The following is an 18699-nucleotide window of genomic DNA, read 5'->3' on the forward strand; positions in this document are numbered from 1 at the left end:
GATGATTAGATAAGATACATTGAAACTTACACTGAGGCAAGTTAAGGATTTCTCCTATTACCAATGAATACGTGAGATTTATATCATTAGTTATGTTTCTCGCTCGGTCACAATAAAATAAGTATCAGTATTAAGGCAGTGTTTTAATACATTCCTGCAAGTAAGAATCAAAGGAATGACCCCATGTACATTTTTATTCCATAGCATGTTTCCAAAATCAAACTAGTATTCCGAAAGTATGAAAATATAAAAGAGTAATTCCTTGAGATTCACAAAGGGCTAAATGTATTTTATGTACATAAAAAAAGCATTGTTTTTCAATCATAACCCAGATACAGTGATATCATATACTACTTTATTAATTTCCCTTTTCAATGCATATTCTTTTGTTTTGTATCATTTAGACCAGACGTACGAATCACAGCCATTTTTAAAAGAAAGGAATATTTGCTCACTGTTTAGCTGCACTTTTTCTTATATGAAATACACTGGTGACAGTGAAACATTATATAATTTAAAATAAGGAGCAGATCCATTACACATAATCTAATGGTTTGCCCGTCTGGCTTCATCACAGCGTTCACCTGTGCTATAGTATAACCATATGCTCTGGGTGCTTTATTGAAACATGAGATCATGGATGTTGTAGGTTGAAGAAACAATTATTAAGGCTTCCCTCCAGAGTGGCATGGCTCAACTGTCACCATGGAGAACCTCAGTCAGAGAACTACTACTGCTGCTCGGTACCCGACAGGAGTCCATTCAGGAGGTTCTGATACCAGGTTGAGGTTGCCCCCTCCCCCAGGCTGCTTCCCTTTGGGGTGTGTGTGTGGGGTGGGGGGGGGGGGGGGGGGCACTGGACTGGACTAACGCCTTACAGTTAAAATGTATGTACTTAACAGACATTCTTGTAAGTTATCAACTTACTGTGTGTGTGTGTGTGTGTGTGTGTGTGTATGGCTGCATATTTATATATATATATATATATATATATATATATAACATTTTTATTCAATTAATTTGAACCCTAGCATCCCTATTCTGGAGCCAGCATTTGACAAACATATAGGGTCTGCAAGCTCACAATGGGCCATGCTTGCGACACATCGTGAGCTTGTAGATCGGCTATGTTGGGTCAGGACATTTATGTATGAGAGAAAAGAAACAAGAGGTGGCCTAGTAGTGCAGAGCCCTTCATCGTCGTCTTCAGTTCTACCACTATACTGTGGAATCCTCTGTGGTTCTCGCCACTGCTGCTGCTGCCATGTCTGCGTGCATGACTGCCGCGTGAATGGTATAAAACAGCATACTGTCCATCTCTCCGTCGTCCTTCCCGAAGAAGGCCCCTCTCCTTAGGGCGTCGATGACCGATGTGTTGCAACAGGCGACGAGCACGCTCACCCCGACCTCTTTGTAGTCCTTGAGCAGCCCTTTGAAGGCGACCGTGCCCGCCGAGTCCACGAAGGGAATGGCCGAGCAGTCCACGACAATGGTGTGGAAGTCCAGTTCTCTTCGAACCAGCGCAATGCTGACCTCTCCGTTGGTTTTATCCGGCGCAGCCGCGGCGTCTTGTTTGGCGGCCAGCTCTTTGGCCTTCTTCTTTTCCGCCTTTCTCTTTCGCGTCAGCTCCAAGAAAGGGTCCACTCCGACGGCCTTGTAGAGGGACTTGAGGAACGAGTCCTTGTTGGCGTAGTACAGGGGAGACTGGAAGCGGAACACCTGGACACGAGACGGGGCTGTGAGGTTCTTGTACTCCTCCATGTCCTCGTAAAAGTCGGTATCATCCGCCCGGCCAAGGAGAGAAACCTTTAAGAGAGACACGGATTAGATAGTTCATTATGTTTGACCTTTTACAAGGATCTTACATTAATGAATTATATAGTTTACACTGCAGTACTTGTTTTACGAGCATGAGGAAAGACAGAAAGTGAAGTCTAAAATAACTTATTAAAATGACCTTAGCATTCTGGGTCTGATAGATGACACAGAGCATGGAAAACACGATTCCGACCAAGAGGCCCAACTCCACGCTGATGAGTGCCGACGCCGCCATGGTGACCAGCCAGACGACGGCGTCGATCTTGCTGGCGCGCCACTTTGACGGGACGTCCCGGAACTTCCGGAGAGCTCCCCTCAGGCTGACGATGATGATGCAGGCGAGGACGCACTTCTGGAGGGCGTAGAAGTAAGGAGCGAAAAACAGGAGGACGAGGAGGACGACGAGAGCACTGACCAAGCTGGAGACCTACGAGAGAGGCGGTTTGAAACATGCTTTCATTGGTCAACACGGCAAGGTACTGTACCACACACATAATTCATAACCTGGGTAAACCCATACTCTTTACCCATTTAGACCGGAGGACGATTCCACAAATGTCTTCTAAAACATGACAGTTTTCAGGAAAAAAACCTACGTTTCTATGTCAGCGGTTCTCAAACTATTTCTTGTCAAGGACCCACAGAATTAGCCTATATGTAATTGGCCGCCAACGCCCATCTGAAAATATGTAGTTACAGGGACCCCACAGAAGCAAGGCTTTTAGTTAAAAACGTTTGCTTTGAAAGAATATATATTCAAAGATTTGCACCACATTTTCACGCAAAAAAAAAAATAGACCTACAAAGTGCCGCGCTATGAGCTTGTAGATCTCAGATTTTTCAAGAGCTAAAGTATAACATAATGCTTAAAACACCAAAAGGGGTTCCCGACAAGAATGGGAGGATGGGTTAAAATGTGGGAAAATCATTACAGTAATATTTAATTCTGGTTTCAGTATCCAACCCCAAACACAAGTGGAGAATCGTCAGCACCCTAGGACACAGTGGACAGTAAAATTAAAGTGACACAGGAAACTATGAGGCAACTCGTTAATTTTATTTTATGTCCTCATGACAGAGTTTAGAGTAGGACTTAATTATATAGACTCATAAGACTCGGTCAACAGGTGTTGACTAATGAGTAGCCACATGTTAACAGGGACTGCCGGACCCACTAAACAAAGAAAACATTTGTTTAGGGCCCTGAGATTGGTTTGGGGTCGCCTCTTTCCAAGTTAATAATTTGTATACAAGCAAATGCAGTATGTTTCACTCCTCCCCAGATATGAATTACTTTTCTTTTTTATTTATTTTGTATTTTTTTAATCATTCTTATCCCACGATTTTGCAACCCATTTTTATTGTAATCCTGGGCGCTACACTTCCTCTGCCAACCTGGGGGATTGAGTCCAAGCTGCTTCGTTTCACCTGACGGGGGAATTTCCCCAGCCGGACATAGAACATGGAAGGAACACGTTATTCCAACCAGTTCCTTTTCCCCTCCATCAGCCGCCCCGGCTGGCCAGGGGGAGGTAGTTTAGAGACCAGGATTACTGCATGTTTTTGTGAGGGTATACCTACCCTAGGGGACACGGGGAGAACATGCAAACTCCACACAGAAAGGCCCTTTCACCAACCCCGCCTCGGGTATGTATGGAAACTGATGACGTGGAGGAGGGAACACGCCCCCCAGCGCCCACAGCGTCCCCATTACTTGTCTAATAGTGTGATACAATTTGAATACTGTCTGTGATAATTCTACCATTTTAACTTTAAACCTGGCATCCCTATTTTGGGCATGTCATTAATTATAGACAAACATTTCACGTATTTTCTAGATTTAGCAATTTAATTGTTTCCATCATTTTCCAAAATAGATGGCTCACAAGTCACAAGTTAACACGTATTTCTAGATTTTCTACATATTTATATTGTGTGCTACTTTTGTATTGATATAAGCTTGTACATCTCTGCTATTTTGCCCAACAACAACGTACAACGTATAAACAAATCACCTGTAACAATGAAATACAAAACGATGAACAAATCAGGTAACAAAAAAAAGGTCTGGGGTGCATGTGGATTGTGGGTTTTAATAGGGAGAGTGTGTGGGCAGCCATACAGATATTGTGGCATAAATAACAGACAAGATAAAATTCCTATGAATGACCATCAGCTGATGGTCAGCAAGGTGTGATCAATTGCTTTTTATGTGGATGCATGTCTAAATGTTTATTCTATTTTTAGCTACATGAGAACGGAATTTCCCTCTGCTATCAAGTCATTATTATTAATAATTATTAACCTTGTCAATGTCAAGTTTATTCATATGTCCCAAACTGGGCACTTTTTACAGCAGATAATAAAAGCTCTCAGAGACATTACAAACAGTACAACATACATAACAGACATACGTATACATTATCACAAGATACAGATGTAAATACAGACATTAAATATAAAGTGCAACCAGGGCTAAAGTGCACCGAGTGTGACTACATCTACCTCCTCCTGCTTCCCTTGTTGATGGCTCGGATGGAGGTAGGTATGAATGAAAATTTGTACCAGTTTGTTTTTGTAACAGGGGTCTTTAACCATTGGCCGGATGTCAGGAATTCATATTCCCGGTATAGGGGGTGAGAGCTGTCTGCTCTAATACATGAATTTTGCACCCACAATCTTACTTTATCATAATTTTATTACTCTGTAATAAAATTGATCGGTAGTAAAAAAACTGCCTGATAGTTACAGTAGCCCAGTATGATAGAGACGTGGGGTTAAATTACTAAACTGCCTACTGTTCACACTCACAATTCAACCGTGTAATATACAAGTGTGAATTGGTAGCTGAAGCTTCGATCACATTTTCACCGATGTTCGATTCTGGCCTAAACGTTTGCCTGCATTTGTCCAATGTTCACCTATTATGACACCTCCACAACAGGGTGTGTAAGATTAAGCAAAAAAAAGAAAGAAAAAAAAAGCGGCCTGGTATTCTTAAAGTAATCTAAGTAAATTATGCTTAAACGGTTAAACCTAACCTTATTCCTATTACCTTAACCTCAGTAAAACTATGCCTAAACCTAACCCTATACCTAAACTTAACCTCAGTAATACTATGCCTAACCCTAATACTATGCCTAAACTTAACACCAGTAAAACTATGCCTAAACCTAACCCTATGCCTAAACTTAACCCCAGTAAAACTATGCCTAAACTTAACCCCAGTAAAACTATGCCTAACCCTATACCTAAACTTAACCCCAGTATTATGCCTGACACTAAACTTATTTCTAACCTTATTCTCAGTAAAACAAAATAAAGAATATAAAACCGTCGGACCGAGCGGTCGGCGTGAGGTCGGCGGAAATATCGATGGTCTAGGGGCGACCGTACCGGATACCGAATGCAGCGGTTCTCAAAGCGGATTCCAGGGTCTCTTCGGTTCCTTTAGGCCGGGGGAGTCTAAATGAACCCTTACAAGTCTGTAACTATAACAGGTGGAGACCTTGACATTTAAATGTTTGAGAACCATTTGGAACACAGCAGAAATGCCTCAAGAATACCCTTTTTTTGCTTTTTTTGGCCTGTGTGTGTATCACCTGTGTTTGGCAGCCCGTGGAGTCCTTCACCATGGTTTTGGCCAGCGCTGCACTGGTGGTGAAACAGTGGAAGAAGGACGGGATGATGTTGCAGCAGCCGATGGCCAGCATCTCCTGGTTGGGACGAACCGAGTAGCCGTTCTTCTTAGCAAACATCTCCGACAGTGACACGGTGAAGGCAAAGCTGAGGGCAAAGAAATAAAAGTGAGTACATGGTGCCATGTACATATATCGGTGGTTTCCCAAAGTGGGGTCCGGCGGGGACCCCTAGGGGTCCTTGAGGGAGTTCCAGGGCCAGCTAAATGATAGTTATAGGAACCATAACCCTCTTCTTATGGGTCTGTAACTCTGGGAGTGATACAAATGGAACCCCATTTGTACACATTAAATTAACATTGCTTTTACAATTCCATTAAATGGTGGGTCCGTAGCCTAATGCATATCAAACTGGGGGTCCTTGAAATTAAACAGGTTGAGAATCACTGCTAGAGCCAAAAATCTTCTATTATATGGGGGACCCTGGCACGTCTTTTCGAATGGGGGTCCGCGGGCTAATTAGTGTCAATTTGGGGGTCCTTGACATGAAAAGGTTTGGGAACCACTGATAGTGTAGCCCCACACTGAGATCCTTATGCAGGGCCTTTCTGCCTCTGGTTATTCCAAAATCACCCATACTTTGAAATGACCTGCCTGAGTCTATCAAATGCAATGCTCTCTTTCAACTGTCTTTTGAAATCACACTTACATACTTGCTTTTATTACCTGTTTTTGTTTTAGAAATCCATAGTTGATACTGAACACTATTGAAAATATATGTATGTGTGGTCGTTGCGATTAACCGCTAACACCTTTTTAGCAGAATTGCAATGTGCAATTGCAATGGGGTTCAAGACATTGAACCCCTACCATGAAATGTTCTATGAGCAGGGTGTGGCTGTAAACAAGCATGTCGAGCTTAGTCCACTTCCCTGGGTAAACAAAGAACTTTGCTTCTGATAACCAACCACAGTTGTCTTTGAATTTGGTTTTTAAAAGTTCTGCCCAGAATCTTTTTTGTTGTTTGTTACCAGTACTATCTAAAAGAAGGACAACCCCACATAATATGTAAACAAACATGTTCCTATTTCATTCAAATCACATACCGTAGGATACAGTTTGGAGAAGTAGTTCATCATTAAAACGCCATTTTGGTGTAAGTTTGTTAAATTGAAGCACAGGCTAATTAATTTATGATTTCGATTATCTTCTTGTGTCCCTTTTCTCACACAGTCTTTACACAGACTTTCTTTCTTATCTGTTTCTTATCTTATCGTCTATATCTTATCGTCTATTATTCAGATTTCCCACATAGGGCTGAACTGAACACACACACACACACACACACACACACACACACACACACACGATGATAACTGGACATACCGGTGTACCATACCTAATAACTGCCAGAGGAATGGCATCCAGTGCCACACGTGGCATCAGCGTGAAATCAGGCACCTTTGGGGGGATGAAACCTGTCGGGATGTGCCCGGAAACGCTGGAGCTGTATTGGCCGTTCAGATCCCCAAAATGACTGGCCAGCGTGGCTCCCGCCACCACGACCAACTCGGTGGGTAGCGGGATCTTTAGACGGTCCTTGTAGCGCTCCTGGATCTCCTTCCCTGCCACTATGGGACACAGTGGTGGAAAGTAATTAAGTGCTTTTACCTAAGTACTGTACTTAAGTACAGTTTTGAGGTATTTGTACTTTACTTGAGTATTGAGTATTTCCAGTACATTTACTTCTACTCTTATACAGTCTCCACTACATCTCGGAGCCAAAATTTTTACTTTTACTCCACTACAATGATTTGAAAACTTTAGTTACTTTGGCTATTTTAATTTTGATTAGAAAACGTACATTAACCACTTCGACCCTATACATTGCGGTATACATTGCGTTGCATTGTGAGCTCTTTTCAATAGATTTTCTACACATTTTGAACTTGTGAAATGGGACATTCTGCAATATGAATAGGCCTACTTTAATTTTAGTACTTTAAGTACATTTTGATGCCGATACTTTTGTACTTTTACTCAAGTACATTTTCAATTCCGTACTTTTACTTGTAACAAAGTAGTTATAAAATGCAGTATTGGTACTTTTACTTAAGTAAAACAATTGAGTACTTTTTCCCACCACTGCTAGGACAATAAATAACGACAATAAGACAATAAATAAAGTGCTTCATGCTCTAGGACTGGTCCCCCACCTTCACTTAATGTGGCCCTCAGGTCAATATCAGAATACTGATATATTATTGATTTGCAAACATGACCCGCTTCAATTACTTCAGTCTAAATTAGTAGCTTACTGAGTTAGTATTAAAGTGTCATTATCTTTCTTTTATGTCCCAATGTCGTGTTTATAGTTTATAAAGTTAACATAACTATAATTAAAGGCATTTAATTTAAAATGTTACTTTTCAGGATTTAAATTCAAATAATATAATACACACAAAGAACCTCCTTTGTGTCTCCATATTCGAGTTAACCCTACTACTACTAGCAATTTGAAAGTAGCTGGTCTAATCTACACTCTATTTCCTCTGAGGTGGAGGGTCTGGTGACGCGCGGTTATCTACATGCACAAACCTGGAGATCTGCTTGTAGAGCGGTTGAAACATTTTAATAACACAAATCGTGCATGCGATGCGGCTCCAGCATGGTACAAAGTATTTTCAGATTGCCATCTTTGGCCAAATACATTATACGAGAATAATTTGGGGTCCTTGACATGAAAAGTTTTCGGGTAAAAAAACACTGCTTTAGTATTTATTACCCAAGATGAAGATACAGATTGCACTGGTGATGAGGTCACAGAAGTTGGTCGTGTGAATGTTGGCGAAGATGTTGTACCAGGTAAAGATGACTGTTCCGTAGCCCTGGTGGCGGGGAATCTTCAGGCCCAAAAGGTACTTGGCCTGTACGGTCAAGATGGTGAAGGAAGCGCCGGTGGCGAAGCCATCCAGCATGGGGGCGGAGAGGTAAATGGAGACGAAGCCTAACCTGAACACGGCCATCATGATCTGGAGAGACGGTGGGGTGGGGTTGGTGGTTAAGTTATCACTGTATATTAAATATATGAAATCTCTCTCTCTCTCTCTCTCTCTCTCTCTCTCTCTCTCTCTCTCATTAGCAGGCAACAGTGCAGCCCTATCTCTCTCTCTCTCTGTTTCTGGCACAACAGCGCCACTTTTGCCCCTACATGGTACTCTAAACATAGTAACATAGTCACATAGTCGTCACACAGGTTAGGACGGACATTGCTGTTCCTTGGAGTGGTTGCACCACTCAAAAAACAGTCCACAAGCAGTATAGACCTAGTGTCGAGCACAGACGATTCGAGGTATTTATGTATGTATGTTGTGGTGCTGCTGCCCGGCTCCATTGCTTGCTATGCCTAGAGATTGTAAACACAGATAAGCGGAAGTGCTTAACAGTTTACTCCACTAGAGGGGGCGGGAGTGGCCTCTACCCAGTAATCGTCCAAAATAAGTTACAGTATGTACAGTATAGGGCCATACTGTACCTGGTAAATGCCTGCTAGGAATGTGATGGCCCCTGCTACAGCGATGGCATAACATTCCCTGCCGCACTCCGACCCCTGTCCCAGGTCACTGGCGAAGACATCGGTGCTGTTCAACATGCCAGGATCCATGGCGTCGGTGCTGGAGTCCTCGTTGGGACCAAAGGCCAGGTCCACCTCCCTGTACACCACCTATAGAGGCAAAGGGAACCATCGTCGGCCATGAATCCAAATGGACCTGAATTAAGCATTTGATGTTGACGTCTTCAAAATCCTGACAGTTTTCTGACAAACCGTATGTTTCTGTATCAGTGGTTCTCAATATTTCATGTCAAGGACCACAAAAACGATATGTAATATACCCCCGACCCCCATCTGAAAATATGTTGTTCCAGGGACCCTCCCCAGAAGCAAAGATTTGAGTTGAATGTTCACTCTGTAATAATATATATTCAAAGATTTGAGGCACATTTTCAAGATTTTTTCAAAAATAGCAGACCTACGAGTTCATAGCGGGGCACCGTGTGCCGTGCTATGAGCTTGTAGCTCTGCTATTTTACAAATAGCTAAAGTATAACAATGCTTTAACACACCAAAAGGGGTTCCCGCCCAAAATGGGTTAAATGGCAAATGGTCTGCATCACTACAGCACCTTTTATCCACATTTAAATGGCATTGCATTACATTCACACTCGCACACTGATAACTGTTTGTATAGCAACCAAGAAAGGCACCACTCATTAGAGATTAAAATAGGGTGCATTTTGCATCCCAAAACGCAGTTTATAGTTAAGGGACGCAATACAACAACGACCTCTGCATCCACGGGATGCACTACTGTTTTTTTTATTCTAGTTTATTTTGCTAGCTTTAGTCATAATAATCATTTCTTCTGTTTTCTACATGAATTATAACCATATAAAATGAAATGAATCATCTAAAAGACCATCCCTGCATCCCGGGACTCATTACATTGAAAACCTATTTACATCACTTCTACTCAGGAGCAGTTATGGCCCGGGTACATCATCTTGCTCAGGAGACCTTGACACCCAGAATTGAAGCAGGTTCCCAAACAGGCTCTAGTATCGTATATACCTTCTGTGCCACGGCTACCCCTAAAGCTGACCATAAAATTTAAGCTGCACTCATTTTTAATTAATATAAAATCTGATCAATGCAGAGCTTCAGTTACACACATCTGTCAAATAATGAGATCACAAATTCTCCCACTCCAACGTTCTCTCGTCCATGTGCAGAGCAATTACTGTACCTGGCCAACCATGAGGCTCATGAGGCTGAAGATCCCCACGGACACATGCCTGGACGTCCCCATGAAGAAGTAGATGATGTTGGCAAAGAACGAGGTGTACAAGCCATAGATGGGGTCGACGCCGGCCAGGAGACAGTAGGCGATGGCCTGGGGCACCAGGATGATGCCCACGATCAACCCGGACATCAGATCCCCCCACACGTATTCCCGAAGCTTGTACTTTGGCAGCCAGCGCACCACGGGGAAGAACCCCGTCAGAGTCGCCCGGACCCCGGGCACGGAGCACGTCGCGCCCCGCTTGAGCCTGGCTCTCAGGGTGGAGAGTGGAGTGTGGCGCTGGCGAACATGGCGCTCCAGGTGAGGACGAGGTGGAGGTGAGTCGGCTTCTGTGACCTTGTTGGTGGTGGCGGCGTACTCCATGACCCAGTGGAGGTGGCGACGGTCGGGTGGATGTAGGGGTTGTTGTGCGGGGAGTTGATTACGGGGTGGTTTAGCCGTGCTCCTGTGAGATCATGACAGGGAACGATTATTACCGTTAAGATAGACTTGAGAGTGAGGGCAGGTTAGACGGGCAGTTAGTGAGTAGTGCAAGAGTTAGGGAGTTAATGGTGCTGAGAAACGTTGATGACATGTTGTCCTCATGTCCTCCTGAAGGAAAACAATAATTAAACAAACGGGCCCTGTGATAGCTTTCACCTCAACATAACCATATGGTTTCACCAACCAAATAAGCGCTATACGAGCTTGTAGATCTGCTATTTTTCAATAGCTAAAGTATATAACATAATGCTTAGAACACCAAAGGGGTTCCCGTTCAGAATGGGTTAAACAGATGGTGGATGGAAATGACGCTATAGTAGCGCACGGCTTCGACTTGTAGAGTCGGAGGAAAAGACGGAAACGCTTTGCCGACGCTTTTCTTGACGCCTCTTGACGCTTAATGCATCCCAACTCCCTATTGCAAAGGTTCCATTACAATTGGAGGAGGGAACCCATGGTGCAGGTAACATCCGCCAAAGTGCAATAACTATGAATTATTAAATCACACCTGTGTGAAGTGTGAACTGAGTGGTGCAACTCCCCTCTCCCCCCCCCCCCTCCTGTCTCTCTCTCTCTCTCTCTCTCATTAGCAGGCAACAGTACAGCACTATCTCTCTCTCTGTTTCTGTACAACAGCACCCCTACTGGTACTAATAGTCATACTCGTGCTCATTATAACACATAGATAGGCGGACGACACATAGGCGGACACGGACATTGCTGTTCCTTGGAGTGGTTGCAACACTCAAAAACTATGAACTGATTAAGGGGTTTAAAAGTGTTTCAACTGGTCAGCCAAATTACATATGGGCATATAAGTGATATTACGCTAATTGTTCTTGACGTAATTATTTATCGCCCCAAAATAATCCCCCAAGATAATTTGACCTTTGGCCTTTGGGATACACAAATAGGTCTGTGTGTCCAAAAACGTAGACACTGCACGTTGGCTTTTTGGGTCTGTATAAGTCAATAAGTCATGCCCATAATAACACAGCATACAGCTGATTAATAATCCCCCCCCCCCCATACCCTACTCTAGTTGACATTGCCATCTAATACTTGCAAACGGATTCACTTTTCACTCTGACTGGGCAAAAGAGTGGGTGACTGGGTGGCTGGCTATCACAGGGGGAAAAAGCACATTACAGATTAGCATGGAAGATTAGCAAAGAAGAACTGATTAACTTTTCATGCTGACTGGTCAAAAAAAAGGCACATCAATCCACCATTCATCGATGTACTGTAACGCTGAACTTTGTTTTTTCATGAGACAATGACTAACTGATTAACTTTTCACAAAGGTTTGTCCGCAATGGGTCATTGCCACTTCTGTGGGGTGTTTTGTTTTGTTTTAGTTTTTAGTTTAAGTTTTTTTATTATGCTAGTCTACACGTTCACATCTATTTTTTTTTGTTGTCATCAAAGTGGGACAGTAGGCTGACAGGAAACGGGAGAGAGATGGGGGGATGACATGCAGTAAAGGCCGTGTCGGGTCCGGGAGTCGAACCCGCGGCACACTGCGACTGGATTACCAGTCCGGTGCCCAGACCGTTACGCTACGGCCTGGGCCGTCATCAAAGTGTTTTAATTATTTTTTCAATAAAGCATACACATGACTTACACAAAAGAAAAAGACAAGAAAAAACAAACAGAAAACAAAACACAACTAGCAGTCAAAACCCCATGGACAACACCCCTCCACATTCTGTTGTTGACACTCACTTATGTCATATATGTAATGTATAAATACATTGTTACTGCAACCATCCCTTAATATATAAATAAAAGTAGTCCCATATTTCATGGAACTTTCCTTTGACGTTGTTCTTCCTGGCAATTGAGTATTCAAAGGATGCAGTTTCAGTCATAAGTTGGGTCCAGTCTGTGATCTCTGGTGTAGCAGAGTTCACATCTAATAAAATAATCATTCAATGCTCTAATATACATGCTTAGTAATGTAAATATTTAACCTTTTCTCAAAAGGGGATGTCACAGTCAAGTGTTGTTTTTGGCAGCAAGTTTTGATTTTAGTTTTAGTCATAGTCTCTTGAATACTTTAATACTTCATTTAGTTTTAGTCACATTTTAGTCAACTGGAATGTTTTAGTGTTAGTCTAGTTTTAGTCGAGTAAATATCATAAGACTTTAGTCGACAGTTGATTTAGTCGACTAAAATGTATTTTGGCGGGTCTTGATGCCCTCGTAATGACTGTTACACTAGCAGATCTACAAGTCCACATGGTGTCGCGCTGCGACACGTTGTGAGCTTGTAGTTCTGCTATTTTCAGCATGCAACCAAGTGTAAAATGACTTATACTGGATCTCTTGTCCACTAGTCCCTTCCTAGTCCCTTTAGTCTAGTTTTAAATTGTTGACGAAATTGTCAGTATATTTAGTTTGAGTCATACTTAGTTTTAGTCATCTCACCTTTCGTCAGTGGAAAAAGGTAGTCGACAAAAAAGTTTTGTCTTAGTTTTAGTCGACGAAATCAACACTGGACAGTATATGCTTTTATAGCATCACAAAACTTATATTAGAGCACTAGAGCGATCTAAGTATGCCAATTTTATTTCAAAGGGCCGTTAGACTCTGATCCTTGTTCCCTTCAAAATCTTGTATATAGGCTTATTAGCCTACTACTACTTTCAACAAAATCTTTTCATTGAGTAATAACCCATGCCATCAAACCAATAAAATATAACTGTCTGTGACTGTTCTGTACCTTGGCATCAATCTCCATCATAATATTTTGGCCAAGTGCCATTTCTATGCACAGGCTGGCAGGTGCAGAAGTAGCCAAGCCTGTGCTGAAGTCAGTGACTACTTTAGAATGAAAGAGTGCCGTGCAAGGTCTCAATGTGATGGACATTTATGGAATGTGCTTGTTAATAGTTGACTTTTTGGAGAAGTAATGGTTATGGATCAGTTATAGAGTTAATAGCGACGTACTGCATGGTTTGGTATTAATTACAGTATACTGAACTAGTTACGTTGTACAATGCTTTGTTTCCAGTGTATCCATCTGTTACTTATGCATACATCTGTCATATTTACAGATGTACAACTGTTTTAAAGCAATAGATTTAGCTTCCTAATACATAGTCTATGCATTATTAAACCACAATTACCCTTGTGTTTAATGTCATGCAGTTATCCCATGTAACAGTTTGACTGTCAAAAATAAATTCATTGCTCTGTGAAAGACAAAATAGTCAGCAAAGCATAATGTTGTGCGTCCCTATAATCATTTTATATTTGCCTAATAGACAATTAGGGCTGGGCAATATGTTTTCAAATCAATCACGATTATCTCAAACTTTTGCCTCGATTACGATTAACGATTTTAAGTGAAAAAAGCGTGGTGAGCTTGTAGATCAGCTATTTTCACTATGTTTTTGTATGCCACCATTGCACAATGATGTAAATGATGTCAAGGTTAACATCTATTTAGTCGATCATAAAAAAGTGTATTTTAATTTATTTCGCGTTGATTCGTTGATATACAGTATAAGAAATGTAAAAAAAAAAAGTCAAAAGATTATTTGATTAACCTGACCATGAGTAAAATCAAGTCAGTTGTTGGTTCTAAATATAATTTTCGATATATTTTCAGCGCAGTACATTTGGTACCATGGCAACTGCTCTGCACCATGACAACCTTTCTGCACCATGGCAATAAAATCACTTTTTCCCAAGCCTGGTGTGGGTTGGAGGGATCGCTGATTTAAAGCAGTCATACTGGCCTGAGTCAAACTAATTGGGCTCAATGCTAGCCGTGACTGCACCTGTTGTGCATTGATGCACACCGAATAAATCAGGTGTCAGAGGAGAGACGGGTTCTGTATCAGCCTTTTTTATGTCTCCTTGTGGCCATCTACCATATTATACACCAAAGTCATGGCAAGCACTGCAGCATACGATCGCACAGAAATAAAGACAAAACCTTGGCTGTTGTCTGTCCTGCAATTGAGTACGTTACACCTGGATAAAACTGTTTGTAGTTACCAGCATCACACTGCAAGTCAGATGATCATATTTTATTCCATTACGTGTGTGCAGTGTACAATGTATAATATTGTATATTATGGATTTTCTTTCATATAAATTTTACTTAAATTAAAAAATACTTTGGACTCGACTATTTTTTTTAATCCATGGCGAAATTATTTTCCTTGAAAGACTGTTCAACTCCGGACCAAATGGCCTTAGAAAACCTCCCTTCTGCGGTTTATCATTGTCTAAGTCCAATATTACAAAAGCCACTAGAAGAGGACATCTGAGCTCAAAGAGAGGGAGAAGAAAGTTTAGTCAAGATCTCTTAATGGGTTCATAGTCCCTAAAGGTCATCACTGCAATTCATGCCTGACATTCATGACATTTTAGAGGCTATCAGTATGGCCTATAGGGTTAGGGTTATCATAAACACACTGATCATTTAGATAAAAAATACATCTTCCAGAGCTCCCAGGCTCTGGAAGAGCTCGCCCCTTCACATTCGATCTGCCCCATCCATTAATATTTGTAAGTCTCACCTTAAGACTCATCTCTTCTCCCTGCGGCTTTCAATCCCTCTTGAGTCCATTTTAGGTTTAGCTTTATCTTAGCTCTTTTTTTAGTTTTGCTTATTTTAACCTTTCATGCTTATATGTTTGTCATCATTTCTGATTGTGTTTCTCTCATTTACATTCTGTGTTCTCTTGCCTGTCTCTGTTTTTGCCACTGATCTGTACAGCACTTTGGACAACCTTGGTTGGTTTTAAAACGTGCTTTATAAATAAAGTTTGATTTGATTTGATTTGAATAATTGAAAGTTTACATAGAACACACGGTAAAATAATCTGTGTTCATTTATCCATCTGTAACTCTAATAGTGCTGACATTGGAACCAAATGGACCTATTTTTAAGGATTTAAGGACTGGATAATTATATGCACGATTAATCGGTAGCATAATCAGAATAGGCCTTATCGGCCATAAAAATGCCACATTGGTATCGGAACGGTCTAAAAAAAATACAGATTATTGAATCGGTTTTCACCCGCAAAAAATAAATTAAATTAAAAAGAAAATAATCTGCATTGAATCTGTGTACTCATCTCATTCAGTAGTCATTCAGTAAGTGAAATCAGACACTTGGAAAAGTATTATGCTATTTATTGATTGATTGAATACTCTGGGCCAAGCCCTTATAGGGCCTATAGGCTTGTTTCCATTGTGGTCTTCTGTATAATATCGGAATCGGTCAGAATCGGTATCGGCAGATATGACCCTGCAAATAATCAGAGATCGGATATCGGTCATAATTTCATAATCGTGCACCCCTAAATTATACCATTATACAATTTTATCCAGAGCGAAGTAGAGTGACTGAAGAGGTGCAGGGTATTCAATGTCTTACTCAAGGACAGTAAAAGTTGGACACACAGTAAATGGTGCATTTATATAGCGCCTTTATCCAAGGCGCTTTACATAGATTGTGATCATTACATTCACCCATTCACACACACATTCATACACCGATGGCAACGGAAGGCATGCAAGGTACCAACCAGCACATCGGGAGCAATTTGGGGTTCAGTGTCTTGCCCAAGGACACTTCGACATGTAGACAGGAGGAGACGGGATTCAAACCGCCGACCCACGGATCATTGGATGACCTGCTCTACCTCCTGAGCCACAGTGACATTTATGTGCCTGCCATCATGCTCCCCCAAAGCCTTTGGAGCCTGTTGCTATGGTTTGCACCTTGACGTATCAATTTACCCACTCTCAGTCAGTAGCAGCTCTGTCCCAGCCCCAGGAGATAACCAGGTCACAACCAAAGCCACAAAAGACCATAGATCTTATCAGTCTCTGCTGCCATCATAACTATGTTAAATCACCATGATGTGAGCACACCGTATACACTTTTACTGCATCTTATGGTTAGGACGGTAGCAAGTAGTAACAACTGCATGTCTTATAGATCAGTGGTTCTCTAAAGTGGGGTCTATAGGGGGTCCTTGAAGCAGGTTCTGAGCGTCGCACTGTCCATTAGGCCATATGAGATAAAACACAGGACAAAAATGTACCCTGTGATGCTCAAAGTATTATCATTAAGGGTACAATATGTGCATGCCATATACAATAAAGATGAAAAGTGACATAAATGGACATTGAAAAGGTGACAAAATAGTAGTACACTAGGCGTGTGGTTCCCATGCCACTTTAAAGTGCATCACATACACCGGGGCCTATTTGTCAGGCATATATATATAGTGTCAGTAAACATGAAAGACCTTTTAAAAACGGCACAATGCTCTTGAAGAGCGAGAAGGCACTTCAGCTCACCACATGGTCCTGAAACTAAGCGCAGCTTCCTTTGAGATAATGTAACAAATGGCAAACACCTGATTAACTGTATCACAGCGCAAAGCTTTCAGCAACAAATGAACAAAAACTGTATATGTAACCGTGTCCGTATCTAATTGAAATTCGCTCTCTTCCATCATGTGATGTATAATATAATCCCATCCAATCGCTGCTGTAGACTTCGGCCATAAAAAGTTAGGAATTGTCCGTTCATTTAAGGCCTTTGTCCAGCTTTTTTGTGCCGCTGCCGGGCTCATTTGGAGTGCCATTGAGTGGTGTTTATACAAAGAGCACATCATCCATGTGCTCCAAGTGCAAGTTTTATCAGTGAATTGAGCAAATTGTGAAATCAGAACTTCAAACAAAGATACACCACATCAATAGGCCTACTCTACAGACGTGACATGGATATATAGAAGCAGTCACAAGTTGCCGCCCGAGGATCTTGTCTATAGTGCTTAAGAGTCAGCAAATACAATTATTCACATTTGAAAGCCAAGTTAGTGTGTGTTATTGATCTTGTGAACAAAAGTTCAAATTAGTATCTGAAACTTTTTGAGATTAGCAACAACACAAACACGATTGTCTGTTGACAAAGATAATTATATACTGTGTATATAATATATGTATACTGTATATGAGAGAGAGAGAGAGAGAGATAGTTTTATTGATGAGGGAAGTTCAGTCACCATGGAAATGACAGTGGTAATAAAAACACAAGAACACATAATAAAAAAAAGCCAGACAGATAAAAGGGATTAGAATAAAACTACTTTATATGGAGGGCCACAAAAACAGAGGCCAAGAGCATAAAGGCAGACAGACAGTCACATTGGTCCACACCGGACGCGACAGAACGCCTGGCAGAAGAGCCACCGTTCTACAGCATCATTGTACAGCAGACAGCTTCACGCACACACACACTGTATATTTAGTTACTATTACTGTCCCATGCTCTACATACAATAGTGCCAAATAAACATAGCGTACTCACCAACACAGCCAATGTCACAGAGAAGTATAGTGCTGTTACAACCTGGCTCTGATCACATCTCTCTATACTCTCCCTCTCTCACACTGTCAACGCTTTATAGCTGCTGGTCACCTATTGATGCTCCACTTGATTTGTACTTCTGACTATTCCAGCTCATAAGAGTCTCTCTCTCTCTCTCTCTCTCTCTCTCTCTGTCTGGCTGTCTGGCTCACTGTCTCTCTCTCTGAGACTCAGTCAACTGAGTGGACAGCCAGAGAGAGTTGTGAGGCTGATGTTCTATGTTGGATAAACAGAAAGATAAGTGTGGCTCTTTGACCCAACTCACGCTCTTTCCAATTGGTTGAATCACCACGAGTGGGCGGGACCGGCTGTCACCTTTAGGGTTAATGTGAGAGCTTGTCTGTGTGTGTGTGTGTGTGTGTGTGTGTGTGTGTGTGTGTGTGTGTGTGTGTGTGTGTGTGTGTGTGTGTGTGTGTGTGTGTGTGTGTGTGTGTGTGTGTGTGTGTGTGTGTGTGTGTGTGTGTGTGTGTGTGTGTGTGTGTGTGTGCGT

The 18699-nt window shown here is 41.8% G+C and overlaps 1 protein-coding gene across 1 annotated transcript; it reads right to left on the bottom strand.

Annotated features, from left to right (window-relative positions):
* Window positions 1-1042: 1042 nt before the first annotated feature.
* slc26a1 (solute carrier family 26 member 1) lies at window positions 1043-18292 on the bottom strand. The gene is made up of 8 exons (XM_083793471.1): window positions 18150-18292; window positions 10262-10763; window positions 8992-9180; window positions 8242-8488; window positions 6856-7087; window positions 5421-5604; window positions 1958-2245; window positions 1043-1806 (listed from the first exon to the last, which is right to left on the bottom strand). The coding sequence occupies exons 2-8, from the start codon at window positions 10679-10681 to the stop codon at window positions 1219-1221; spliced, it is 2148 nt and encodes a 715-aa protein (XP_083649597.1). The 5' UTR covers window positions 10682-10763; window positions 18150-18292; the 3' UTR covers window positions 1043-1218.
* Between the last annotated feature and the right edge of the window lie 407 nt (window positions 18293-18699).

The sequence above is a fragment of the Protomyctophum parallelum genome (assembly GCF_964188405.1).
Source record: "Protomyctophum parallelum genome assembly, chromosome: 21".
Lineage (NCBI taxonomy): Eukaryota > Metazoa > Chordata > Actinopteri > Myctophiformes > Myctophidae > Protomyctophum > Protomyctophum parallelum.